This window comes from Coffea arabica, chromosome 1c (assembly GCF_036785885.1).
Source record: "Coffea arabica cultivar ET-39 chromosome 1c, Coffea Arabica ET-39 HiFi, whole genome shotgun sequence".
Classification (NCBI taxonomy): domain Eukaryota; kingdom Viridiplantae; phylum Streptophyta; class Magnoliopsida; order Gentianales; family Rubiaceae; genus Coffea; species Coffea arabica.
In genome coordinates this window covers 51976409-51990605 of record NC_092310.1, presented here as the reverse complement: position 1 = coordinate 51990605, position 14197 = coordinate 51976409, and the positions used below count along the sequence as shown (strand labels likewise).

The window sequence follows — 14197 nt, the reverse complement described above, 5'->3', positions numbered from 1 at the left end:
TTTCCGAAGGGTTAAAAATATTTCTAACCAAATATGCTCATTACAGATAAGCAACAATACGTGGAGTTGTAGGAAAATCATTGAAGCATCACTTTTGTGTTCGTCGGTCAGACATTTAGCAATTTCTGTTTCCTCTTGGGAACGAATCATTTATTATACTGTAGATACATCTACCTAACTGATAGCAGATGAACGAACGAATTTTACAAGCTGAGAAAAGAAACCCCAGAATCTGGAACAGGGTCTGATGTATTGTTTTCATAAAGTATAGTAGCTCAGATTCACACGACTCAATTTGCTAACTTAAAAACGAGGAAATATCATGTACTAAGAGGTATCTGACTTGGGTGCATTGACGGGAAATCACGGGCATCCTGGCCTTCAACAGAGGGACTTTCACAGTTCAAAAAGAGCACCCACCACACCAACTCATCATGACCACACTTCGTGTCCAGAAGACTGAATCCCCCCGCCTGCATGAATGCTGAATAGTGATAACTCCACGTACTCTTCTTACTTCAGCTGAGCTGTGCAGCTCAGCATCTGCCTTCCTCAAGTCTTACTCACCAGCCTATTTAAGGACCCCTTCACTTCTTTTCTGCAGCACAAAATTTACCAATTCATTGCAAAACTTCTATCCAACCTTAGAGATGGCTGGTACTAATGCATTCTGCATTGCGATCATATTTCTGCTGTTATTGTTGCCTACTCCTAATGATGCAACAGCAAGAAACTTTCCGTATAGCGGTCCGAGCACGATGATATATGGAGAAACAAGAAGGCCGGAAGGAGGCTATGTCAATATGAAGCCGCCCCCGTTGCATCACAGAAAAGGGCTTCACTATGGAAGGGTAGTAAAACACTGCATGCCAAAGGGACTGAGGCATTCATCAGCGCCAAGTCGGTACGTAAACAGTTACCCTTTTGGATTGCCGTGCTTCACCAGGAAGCCTTTTCAGCCTTGAACGAGTTGCAATGGAGGTGGGATTCAGGAATGGTTGTTTTGAAGTCAGGGAATTTATGAACTGGGAAATATAGATTATATATGCGCAGTTTTGCTTCTGCCTACAGGGATTCAAACTATGTGTTGTATATGATTCGAATCTGTATCTGAGTTTGTGGTGTGTGCATGTAAGCTATGTGCTCTGAGATATGCAAAATCAAACTAGATTATATCACTGGAGAGCTTCAATGCTTAATCAAATTATCAAACCTTTATAAACAGCACTGCTAAATTTTGCTCTGGATTTCTCATTGTTTAGTTAGAGTCTGCAGAATATATCCTCTGGACAGTTATAATTTGCAAACATCAAGCATACGGCTTATTCCATTCCAGGCTTCCAGCCAGGCAAAGCAAAGATGAAGATTTATTCTTTATGTACAAAACAAACCTACTGAACTTTTAGTTCCTGCAGGAAACGTGTGCCTTTGAATGGAAGTGGAAAAGAACACTGAGTTCAGACTTTTGTTTCAGTTTTGTTTATATCAAACAATTTGAAATGACCCTTGACCTAAAATATCTGTTAATGATCACAACTCAGATTCATGGTGATTTGATTATCTGATTAAAGGCCACATATACACTACAGCTGCGCCAGGATGGTAGGACCACAATATTACCCCCGTATATCTGCCATGTTACGCGAAGGGGCAAGGCAAACCGTGAATGCATTAAGTAGAATCCAGATGAAGCCAGTCCTAGCATCTGAAATGCCGACAAGATGACACCAACACAGTAAAATACATGGTGCAGTGCTAAAGAAGGAAGACAGATTAGCTCCGCTTGGCTACTCCACAACACCATTTACAAAGTTTTCATCATCACCCCGGCAATGGGAAGACTTCCTAATGAAAAATCGCTGATAAAGCAATATCCTTTATACGTTGGCAGCATAGAGTCCACTTTTAAAGGGTACAAAGGACGGGGCTACTAAGGATCATGCCCGGCAACCATGCAATTCTGAGTGCAGCCGCACCCAGTGCAGATCACATAAATCAACTTTTTGAAGAAAGGTTCAAAACATCTTTGCCGTCTTTGCTTCACATAAACCAGAAAGTAGCGGATTTCCAACCAGTACGCCAATTGTTTCCAAGTAAAATCCGGGTCATAAGTGTAACACCTATATTGCACACACTAACATTCAGTTGTAAGACTCCTAATTAAGTTTTAACTTCTATTAATCTAAGCAACATCGATCACCAATAGAGAGGCCAAAAAAACAAGAACAGGATGGGGTTCTCTCTCCCAAGTTGGCTAATCTTTCTCATCAAAAGCCCCATAACAATTTTTCTCAAATAATTTCTAGTTAGATATTTTTACTTTTTCTTTTTGGGACCACGTATATAACAAACATTGAGGTTGACTTTGGAGATTTGAGGATTACTACATATTTATCAAACACTGGGGTTGAATTTGGTGATCTGGTGATTTGGGAGAGCAGAGGGAGAAGATGCTATACCATGAAAAGAAGGGAGCCACGAAGAAAGGATGAAGAAGATGGGGTAAAAATGCAGCAGTTCACCCAAATATTGTAGCCAATTTCCAATGGATTGTCGCCTCTCTCTGGGGGAAAACCATCCTAAATAGACACGTACATATTCTTTAACCTAACCTACACGACGACTCTCTCCACTTGGAATCCTGCTCCACCGAAACGGCACAAAGATCCATCACAAAATAACAACTTCGTGGCACGGATTCACATCCTGAAAAGTCAGCCAAGAAGGCCACCAAAAAAGTATCGGTCGGTTTCCAACTCAAAAACAGATTAAAATCCCACCAGAGTAGAACCCTCTCCTACTCGCACTCGAGGGAAAAGAATGACGACGCACAGACAAATATGTTCTCCATAGAACAAAATGGGAGGGCATAATATTTTTCACACCAGTCACGCTCCCGTTTTCCATTTGGGGTGTTAGTCCCCTCTCAGAGCCACTACTGACTCTTATTCGATATTAGGTCAACTAAAGTGCTCAAGTCTAGGAAGATAAATCCTTAAAAAAAAAAAAAAAGTCTAGGAAGATAAAGATTTTAATTCTAGAATCTCCCAAACAAAATAAGTTAAGCTTGAAGGAACAGTAATCCTCGGAGGGGTTGAGACCCCAACTGTCAATGTCAACCCAGAATCCCACAAACTCCTCAAGTTCTACCTTTAAAATACATTAAAACACAATCTATAAGCGAGGATCACCTCCTCTTGTGTAACCAGAATTGCATGAAGAGAGGGGATAGCACCACTTGCAAAAGCAAGTGCAGGATATCTATATGGCTAACTATACAAGTCATCTTCGTCAGCACCACCAGCAGAGGTTGCAAATGGGTCAGATCCGGTATTCTCAGTTCCAGACGCTGCAAATCGGAATTCACTTCCAAATCCTCGAGACTGCTGTAGGGTCTGAGCAAATGCTTGGTATTTCCGTATGTCAGCATCACTCACACTTCTGCGAGCAAACTTCATGGACTCCTCAAAGTGTGCAGCCTTAATTTCTGCAACCTCTTCCTCAACATCCTCATCCATTGAATCAGGATTCTCCCTTCTCCTCTTCTCTCTCTCAATGTCCTGCAATAGAAAATATGCAACATCAAATCATCATCAATAAGCAAAAACAAATTTAGAGATGCTAAGAAAGGCCAAAATAGATTATGACAAGGTTGGAAACCACCAAAAACAAACCTGACTTCTAAGATTAACATTTCAAGCAGTGTCCACAAAACATTACAAATTGATTCATCAAGACTCAGGCAAATCCTTGGGTTTACAATGATTTAAGATCAAAGAAATGAAATCTAGTAAAAGGGTAAAAATCCCAAAGGACAAACTACAATACCATCACCCGGGGAACCATAAGGCTTGGTGCTTAAAATCCTCCTTGATAAAGTAGGACGCAAGAGAACCAAAGAAAATCACATTTATATGGTTCTATCCTTCACAAGTTCCACAAATAAATCTTCATATGAGATTAATAACCCCCGTGCCTTGGGTTGGAAGTAACGTCCTGCTCACAAGGATTTGAATTATTATCTTCATTTAGTTGAATCCTAGAGATTCTCGTAAAGTCCTAAATAAGAACGGAAAAAAATTCTTTTTTGGAAGTATTCCTCAACAGCAGTTTTAGCATTTGATGGTCCATTTACAGCAGAGCATCTGTATTATACAGAGAGCAGGGAGCATTTACCTTACTTGTTACACGTCTAACACACATTGACCAATAAAAAATAACAAAAATAACAAATCTTAGGGTATTCAAAAGAAGAAGATAAATGCAAGCAGGTCATTAGCTCATAAGTTAAAACTGCAAATAGAAGAGGGTAAAAACACATACTTTCTCAATATTCTCTCGTATGGCATACTTGCAAGCCCGCTGGCATATTTCTGTAATATCAGCCCCACTAAATCCTTGAGTATATTTGGCAAGAGCTCTCAAATCAACATCTTTGGAGACTGGTGATTTCCTGAGGCAGGCCTTAAAAATTTGGAGACGAGAATCTTCATCTGGTAGAGGGATATAAATTAGCTGATCAAGACGGCCAGGCCGGAGAAGTGCAGGGTCTATTATGTCAGGCCTGTTAGTGGCACCAATGATAAAAACAGTTTTCTTAGCTGACATGCCATCCATTTCAGTCAAAAGCTGGTTAAGAACTCGGTCAGCTGCACCACCAGCATCTCCCACACTGCTTCCTCTCTGTTAACATGATCAGGAAGGTGCTTTGTAAGGTATTCATTTCAAAATATGTAAACAAGGCAAAATTGCAGGATCTAGGCTATCTTCTTCCATTCACTGCTTTTACATAATCTTTTTGCGTTATAGCAACATAGGTAAAGCTTCACAAATATGACCATCATTTAAACAAATTAAAAAATAAAAGATCCTATTTTGAAGTTATCCCAAAATTTCATTATAGTTCACTCCAATGAAAAATAAATGACACCTTTCAATATCTCACAAGCACCTTTATAGCAACAAAATTTCATAATTTAATCAATGGCAAATTGGAAATTAAACTCTGGATATAATTACAAATATAATCAGACAAAGTTCATCGCAATTCACACACACTCTAATTTTGAAATATATTAATAGCAATGGGTAGGTTTACTTCACTCTACACGTGAGAGAGAGAGAGAGAGGGGTACCTGGGTAGCAATGGAGTCAAGCTCATCAAAGAAGAGAACACATGGCGCAGACTGTCTAGCCTTGTCAAAGATTTCACGTACATTGGCTTCACTTTCTCCAAACCACATTGTAAGCAATTCAGGGCCTTTGACACTAATGAAATTGGCTTGGCATTCATTTGCAATTGCCTTGGCCAAAAGAGTTTTCCCACATCCAGGTGGGCCATAGAAAAGGACACCTTTTGAAGGGGACATGCCAAATTTCTCGAACTTCTCCGGATGTTCCACTGGATATTGGACAGTCTAAAAGATGGAGAGAGAAGTTAGGCGTGTACAATCTTGACAAAGATTACCAGATGCAGTTGACAATCCAATAAAAAATTAAGGCAGTTTCTAGTAACTCCCATACCTCTTGAAGTTCACGCTTGACATTTTCAAGGCCACCAATGTCTTCCCATGAAACATTAGGAACTTCAACCACCTGCTCATCAACACAACAAATTTGAAGTTTTCAGCAAAAAGACACACCAAGAGGAATGCATATCAGAACCACTTAACATGTTACAAACAAAAAGTTTACAACTAAAAATCACTTACTGTCTCACGCAAAGCAGATGGATTGCTGGTACCAAGCGCTGTCTGGAAGTGTTCATTTGTTACAGCCATGGAGTTCAATATTTCAGCATCAATGGTGTCATCTTCCAAGTCAATGACATCCATCTTTTCCCTGATGCATTGAAGGGCAGCTTCAGTGCAAAGAGCAGCAAGGTCAGCACCAACATAACCATGGGTGTCTTTAGCAATTCTTTCCAAATCAACCTGCACAGAAGAAATATTTTTGTCAACCCTATTAGTGTCTCTTTTGCTCACTTCTTTCATTAATTAGCAAGACCATCTTAAATAATAAGTCGGCCTTACATCCTCAGCAAGTTTCATGTTCTTGGTATGTATGCGAAGAACTTCAAGGCGTCCAACCTCATCAGGAACACCAATGTCTATTTCCCTGTCAAACCTACCAAATCTTCTAAGGGCAGGATCAATGCTGTTGGGGCGATTTGTTGCCCCAATAACAATAACATGTGATCGGGATTTCAGGCCATCCATCAAAGTCAATAATTGTGACACAATCCTCCTTTCAACTTCACCATGTGTTTTCTCTCGCTTAGGAGCAATGGAGTCAATTTCATCAATGAAGATGATAGATGGAGCATTCTTCTCAGCCTCCTCAAATGCCTTCCTAAGATTGCTTTCACTCTCTCCAGCTAATTTGGACATAATTTCAGGTCCATTAATACAGAAGAAGAAAGCCCCCGTTTCATTAGCAACAGCCCTTGCTATTAGGGTCTTTCCAGAACCTGGGGGGCCATAAAGTAAGATTCCTTTTGGCGGCTTCACCCCAATGGATTTGAAAAGTTGAGGGTGCCTTAGTGGCAGCTCAACCAATTCACGGATCTGAGCCATCTGTTTTCTGACACCACCTACATCATCATAACCAACCTCATCTAGTCTGTCCTCATCCTCCCTCCTCACGGGCTCACCCTCACAAAATATCTCTGTGTCAGGGGCAACAACACAGTATTCCCCTGGATCAGTCTCAATAACCTTGAATTCCACACTCCTCATCCCTCCTCTAACAAGAAAATGATCTCCTTTCCTGACTGGGCGATATGCCTCCAGAAAGTAAGCTGCAGACAGAATATGTTCAAAATTTAGTCACAAAAGGCAAAGTTTCTCGTGAGATAAACAAAAGACTGCATGACTAATGGAATCAAACCAATTACTTAAATTTGGATGGTAAAATAAAATCAAACCGATTACTTTAATCTTCATTTTCCAGATGCAAGAGATTACCATGAGTAGCATGAGACAAGCAAATTAATGAGCAATAAGAACTTACGTTTTAGAAATGCATCAAACAGATCTCCAGTAACACCTTCTATGGTATCATCCAAGGGCAAAATGTGAACACGCTTCCCATACTTGACATCTGGGCACTGGTGCACCGATACAACATCTGCAAGTCTAACTCTCAAATTTGCCCTGACAACCTTGTTCATCCTAATCTTAGGCTCCTCACATGTCTCATCAGCAAGAGCAATGCAGACAGTATCTTTCCTTTTCTTACCCTGGAGACCAAAGACGAGCAGAAAAATATCAATTTTAAGCTCTCATGAAACAATCAAACATGTAAAGCTCGACCAATACTTCAACCTCATACAAGATAGTAGAAGGCAACATAGATTGTTATTCATCAACACGGTTGAAGATGGACTTAAGTGTAAAAAGAAAAAAGGAGAATGACAAACAATTGTACAGACCTTCCAAATTCTAGCCACGATCATACCAAACAGTATAGTCATGGCCATTTGGAGCTAAGCAGCTTTAGTAAACAAGCACAGACATACTTCAAAAGATGACCATAAACACTAGGAATAATGTTATACACCCAGCAGAAAATTTGCAGACTTTCCCTTTTTGTTTAAAAGGCAATGATCAACGTCATTCTTGGTTTACATAATCAAATATGATTTATCAATCAACACGCAGAGCTATATAATCCAGTTTTTACGCACGTAACCACAAATATATACCAAAATTCTGACAAAATTTGGCTGCTTACAGTTTCCACAAGCTAAAATAAGCCAAAAAAAAAAAAAAAAGAAAACTCAAAACCCCTAGAAACGTAAACCACGAAGAGAAAAAAGGGAAAAATTGAAGAAGACCTTAATTAAAATAGTGTCGCCACGGAAAAGCTGGAGCTTTTCCATGGTATTAGGGTGGAGGGCGACGACGGAGTTATCATCGTTGACCGCTTCGTCAACGATGAGCCGATTAGGGGCCTTCTTCCGCTCCAAAATCGCCGTGGAGAAGTCCTTCTTCCCGCCTTTCCTGAGAGAAAATTAAACACAAAACCCATCAAAATTCGAGCGCAAAATAAAAATAAAAATACAAAACCCCTCCAGGGTTTCCAGAATTAAGGAACATGAGGAACAATTTTAATAGCGTTAAGAAGAGGAAGAAGAACAAGCGGACTCACGAGTCAGATGACTCAGCTTGATGACTCATCGTCTTCGGATTTCCCTCTTTGTGTTATCGGTTTTTGATCGGAGGCGGCAGCTACGAGATAGAGAGCCTTCGAGTTCAAGATAACAAGCGAGAAGTGGACAAAGTAATTTCGTTCGCTAAATATATACTGTAGTAGATTTCATCCTTACTAGTATAGTTCCGGATTTACCCACCTCTATTGGACCATCGATTATTGATTCAACGGAAAAAGTTCGAATGGCCCCTAAATAATTAGTCGAGTGAACTTTTGGCCCCCAACAATTAAAAGTAAATTTTTGGCCTCGAATCTATTTAAAGTGCAAAATGTTGAGCATTCTGTCTAGTTCAACAGTTAATATCGACGGAAACTACGACCATATGAGACGCAAATTGAAATACTAAGGACATTTTTGTCCACCACAAACTATGTTCCAATTGATAAAATGGAGTAAAAATGACTTTGACCTAATTATTTGCTTTTACAACTATATTTCTCTCTCTCTCTCTCTCTACCATTCTTTTGAGATCAAGAAATTCATTCACCCTTTTAGCAATCTGTTATTGCACATAGCCCACATTTTTCTTTCTTCCAACATGGAACTCAAACTCTTCCCCCACACAGTTCTAACAGTAATTGCCTAGAGATCTGATAGCCTAAGGACCAAATGCAACACATTCCTATCAGTGACCCCGTAGTCCTGAACATGGGAATTATTCTGTGCTAATTCTTTCCCATCAAAAACAAGTTTTTAATTCTTCACAAAAAATCCATTATGGTTCTTTGTCCTGAGCTTTATGTAAGCAATAAAATCAGACCCTATTACCTGCATAAGAATCACAAAACCTCCAATTGTAAGGAAAATTACGATGGAATCATTTGAAAGTGCTCTATTTCTACCTAAGACATGACCAGGGAAGTTCCAATAATCTTCATAAACAAGAGTAAGAGCCACACTGGTAATCGACATTGTAGCTCAAATAGATAATCCTCCCCTATATATCAAGCAGTAAAGTTCTCAATTTTTTAAGAGTCCATCACAACAATCACAAAATTTGGTTCTTCAACAACCTAATTAATCAACCACTTGACAAAACCATATATTCACTGTCAGCCCGTGAGATACACCATCCACGCACATTCTCAACACCATAGATCCACTTGATAACACATTCTCAACCTGCGAGATACACCATCCCTTCGTCGAATCTCCTCATCGATCCACTGCCAAAATCTGCAGACACCATCTCTGCACGCCGCAAATCTGTGCCCAAAATTCCTTGAGGTCCATAAAGCTATGATCCTCGTCACTTTCTCATACCTACACAAGAGGAAAAAGAGATTGATGGTCCCTCGCATTTTTTGTTCAGCAAGCTCTTTGGCTGTGATGGAGTTTTTCTTCATACACTTCTTTGTTAGGAAAGAACTCCTATTTTATCCAGTAGAACACAACTCATCACAGACGAAAATGCCCTTCATATTTTGGAGTGCGTCTCACGTGATTGTGGTTTCCATCAGTATTAACTGTTGAACTTGACAGAAGGTCCAACATTTTGCACTTTGAATAGATCGGGTGCCAAAAATTTACTTTTAATTGTTGGGGGCCAAAAGTTCACCCGACTAATAGTTTGAGAGCCATTGGGACTTTTTTCCCTTGATTTATTAGTAGTACCTTAATAAAGTAATTAGTTAATAATCCTAATCTTATTTTGAATTTGTTTTCTTTGCCCTAGTATTTGTTACTCCTTCTTGGAGAGAAAATCTAATTTTGTTTTCATTTGGATTTAATCCCTCTTTTGTTTATCTGGGGAATTACAATCTATTACACTAAAACCCTGTTTGATAATTCAATTCAGTATTTAAATTTAACGAATTTAAATCTTAACGTGTTAAGACGTGTTTAATAAGTAAAAATTGAACATCTGAATTAATTAAATGACATTGAATTTTCTAGACAAAATTTGCTCTAAAAAATAAGTGATAAATTATTCACTTATCATTTAATGTGATATACACTCAAATGCATCAATTTTGATATTTAACAATTCTATAACTTAATAAATTTAGATTTCAGATTTCAATTTTTAATTTTCAGTTTTATTAAACCCACCTAGATAGGGCATAATGAATTTTTTTTTTTCTAAAATGGGATCCTCAAAAAAGCCTTTATTTCGATTAACTTGTGGTTATTCATCTTTTGTACATATCTTATATAAGTGGTGTAATTTTACATGTTGGAATAATTTTCACAATGACCAAATATCAGGAATCCATGTGGTTTGGTCCGTCCAAACATATGAACTACTTTAACATAACAAGCAAAGCATCATTAACAAAATCAAAGATGATAAAACAGGATTCAGGATCTAAATGCACTAGTTGAGAGGGATTAAATGAGAAAGTATCATAATGAAAAGAGATTGGCTGCCAGTTGTTAAGAATGAGACAGCCTAATCATGTACTAATAGCTAAGTGTGTAAAAGATTAATTACAAAGAAAAAAGAAAGAAAGAAAAAAAAAAGAGAGAAAAAACTAAATTAACAGCTTGATCTTCCAATCTTTTGATAGTAAGTTTTTGCCTAGGGTGAGATAAAATGTGCATGCAAAGCATGCGTTCCCCGTGGAACCAATTTATTTTTAGTTGTACAATTTCTATATGATGCTATCTTTTGGTACCTTCTTTGGATAGGGATACAATTATATCAATTACTCTTTGGGAGATTTTTCGAGCGTTGCATAAACCTGAACCATAGTCACTATTAATATGTGCATTGATTAATTATTATACGACCATTGCCAATATGAACTTTATCATCTAATCTAATTAAAAGATATAAACTCAAAAGAAGAACTAAATGTCCTCTTCGTGTCGCTAGATTTGGTGGCTAAAGTTTGAGATCTCAAAACTGAGAGGTTTTGACCCTTCTCTTTGTTAAAAAAAAAAAAAAAAAAGTCCTTTTCCTTTTTAAATTTCTTACGAATAGAAAGTATTTCTCTACAAAATTATAATTTTCAATGTTTTTGTTAAATGCAAGTTTAGTTTATTAACTTGTCTATGTTCATTCCACTAATTATGAGTTATTATTCGTAATTTTCCTATAACATGTATAATAATTTAGGTCTTATTCCACTATCATGACAGTTACTTGTTGTAATATAAAAAAATTATAAATAAAATTTTGCCGAAAATATTTAGTCTATTCATATTGTAGTATCATAAATGCCCTTGGTGGTGAGCAAGAAAGTTTAAGGCTGTAAAAGAATTGGGAGAGGACCGAGAGGCTACCCTTCCTCTTTGGAGCAAGGATAGAACTCGTGAGATACTCTACTAAGTGGGCCGACAAAGTGCTAATTTTCTTAGGCCCAGCTGATGAATACTAAATCGCACAATCGCTGTGGGCCATGGATTACAGACTCGTGGATCATAAGCACAAATCTCTGGACCACGGAGCTGGTAGTAGCTCGTTACTTGAACAAGACCTCCTCCATGGAGAAATCTCTCCGGTGATAGGGAAATAATTTTTGTGGAGAAGAAGGGAATGTGATCTTCAAATCCATTTTCACCACAAAAAAAAAAAAGTGTGATAAGTGGGACATGATTTTTGTTGGAAAAGTACGAAACATTCCGTGAATTATGAGATAAAAATACTAGATTTAAATCTCACGACTTGTGAATTTAGTTTAACTTGTGTTTGCATTTATCCCACCAAGTGTAGGTTAGATATTGTTTTGATGAATTGCAAATTGTCATATTGACTCCATAATTACAAGTTAAATGTAACCTAGAGAAAAAAATACTCACCCTAAATGGAACATAAATTAGATTACCACTATTAAATATGTGTGTATATATATATATATATATATATATTATATACTAACTGTATATATACTATTATTATTGATATATATACCGTCAATCAGTGTATATTTTTTACTTTCATATTCTATTACTAATACACGCAGATAGTTAAGAAGACATGATTGTGGCTTAAAGGTCAAGAAAGACAGTGTATTGCTGTCGGCCCGAGTACTCAGTCGATCACAGACAGTAAGAACAGCTTCAAATTGAAGCCTGAAGGTAGGAAATGCACGTCAAAAGTAGTAAAGCACACTAGTAATGATGGATGTTTGCTGTGGCCATGTTGATGTTATCATGATTAGCCAAGTCATGACACAATATTCACTTGTATTAAGCACTAAATAAATACGTACCCCATCCATCATGTCAAATTCATTTCAATCTTAAAAGGTGAAATTAAATGAGCCCTCAGAATTATTATTATTATTTTTTCCACGAACAAAATGACCTGACTTCACTTCAGGCCCCGACCCTTATTCGGGTTGTTGGATTATTTTTCATTTTGATTACAAGGCTCGAACACTGGATCTCGGGTGTACTAACCCTTAGTGAGATCAGCTCGGCTGTCTTGAAAGGGCAAATGAGTCCTGAGAATTAGTAGTATTTAGGATGATGCCAACACCTACATAAAAGGAAGAAAAAGTTAACACGCACAGGAAAAGTAATCACAGGGATAGATTTACCATCAATGTGATATTATGCTAGTCTATGAAACTTTGTGAATTGCACAAGACTTTCTAATCTTCATGCCATGGTATGCACGCCTCATATTTTGGTGAAAATTTTCTTGGTGATCGAAACCCAATTTCTGTAATTTGCTTCAGTGCCTATTTTAGGTTGAAAAACAGAAAAGATTTCTCTGCCATGATGGGATATGTATGGTGTGAGATATGATGATCACAAACTGAGTCTGGGTCTTTTTGGGAACGATTGAGAATCAGACTGCTCTCTCTCTCAAAAAAGATTGGTATAAACTGAAAATTTCTAAAGCTAAGTAATGAATTATCTCAGCTGGTCGTACTTGTCCAGGTAGGACCATTTCTTGAAGTGGTATATAACAAAATAAAGGCATAAATTACAAAATTCCTAATCAGGGTTGTAAACGTTTGTTAGCTAAGCAGATTTCCAAAATTGATCCAAATCATGAATTGGCATTGATATTCTGGCGATTAGGCGATCTTTAATAAACAAGCTCCAATTCAGAAGGATACCCTTTTTATGGTTTTCACTTCTTTCACATAAAAACCCACATTTGTGTCATTGTTCAAGTCCCAGAGAGACAATTTCACATTCCTGTGGCCAAAAAAAAAAAAGTAGGTGCTACAAAACTGGAAGAGTAAATCTTCACGACGTGCGTGTGTAAAAGTTGATTTTCAAATTCAAATTTTACATAACTATCATTCATTATTCAATTCTGACAGTGTAGGAAAGATTAATCCAACCGTGTAATAATTGCTTAGAAAGAGCAAGAACAAGTCATAAGCTGTAGAAGCAAGTGGTTCAAATTTAAGTAATATGAGCATTCAGAAAGCTTTTGGCTGGATTAATTTTTATGTGAAAGATTCTCATTAACCATTAAAATTATTATATATCTCCAATAGACAACTTCTGTACATACAAATTCCAAACAAAAGTAGACTGATGTAAGAGAAATATAAAGACAAAAGGGATAAAGTTAAGTTCTTTTGACCATATTTTACAATCCTGTATTTTCAATTTTGATGAGTTGTCATTTGGCTATATGCCTCATTCCACCAATCATGCAAGCACAATAACTAGTAAGAGCAAATTACGCAAAGAGACTTTGTAAAAAAGTTTTCGTAGTTAAACTAGTTTTCATTGTCAACCCCCCCCCCCCCCCCCCCCCAAAAAAACAAAAAACAACAACAAAAAAACCCCAAAAAAAAAACAAACAAAAAAAATTTGATTTCTGAAAGGAGAAAAAAAAAGAACAAAAATGGAAAAATGAAGGGCTCGGTTGGAAAACTGACCTGTGGATTATGAAATTCTTAATTTTGTTTCTTCAATAGAAAAAGAAAAGAAAACTATCTCTACAATTTGGTTCCTTTGTTACATAGGCACGGATATAAAGACTAAGGGAATTAAAGCTTACCAAAAATGGAAAGAAAATTTCAGTGGAGTTAATTTGCATAAAGATAAACAAGACATTTGAAAGTA

General features: G+C 37.4%; 1 protein-coding gene across 1 annotated transcript; it reads right to left on the bottom strand.

The window, feature by feature from the left end:
- Positions 1 to 3013: 3013 nt before the first annotated feature.
- Positions 3014 to 8310, bottom strand: LOC113727392 (cell division cycle protein 48 homolog). Its single transcript, XM_027251534.2, has 9 exons — positions 8152 to 8310; positions 7838 to 8003; positions 7012 to 7240; positions 6033 to 6799; positions 5712 to 5933; positions 5524 to 5595; positions 5136 to 5417; positions 4324 to 4683; positions 3014 to 3560 (listed from the first exon to the last, which is right to left on the bottom strand). Exons 1-9 carry the CDS (start codon positions 8178 to 8180, stop codon positions 3270 to 3272), a joined length of 2418 nt encoding a protein of 805 aa, XP_027107335.2. The 5' UTR covers positions 8181 to 8310; the 3' UTR covers positions 3014 to 3269.
- Positions 8311 to 14197: the final 5887 nt, after the last annotated feature.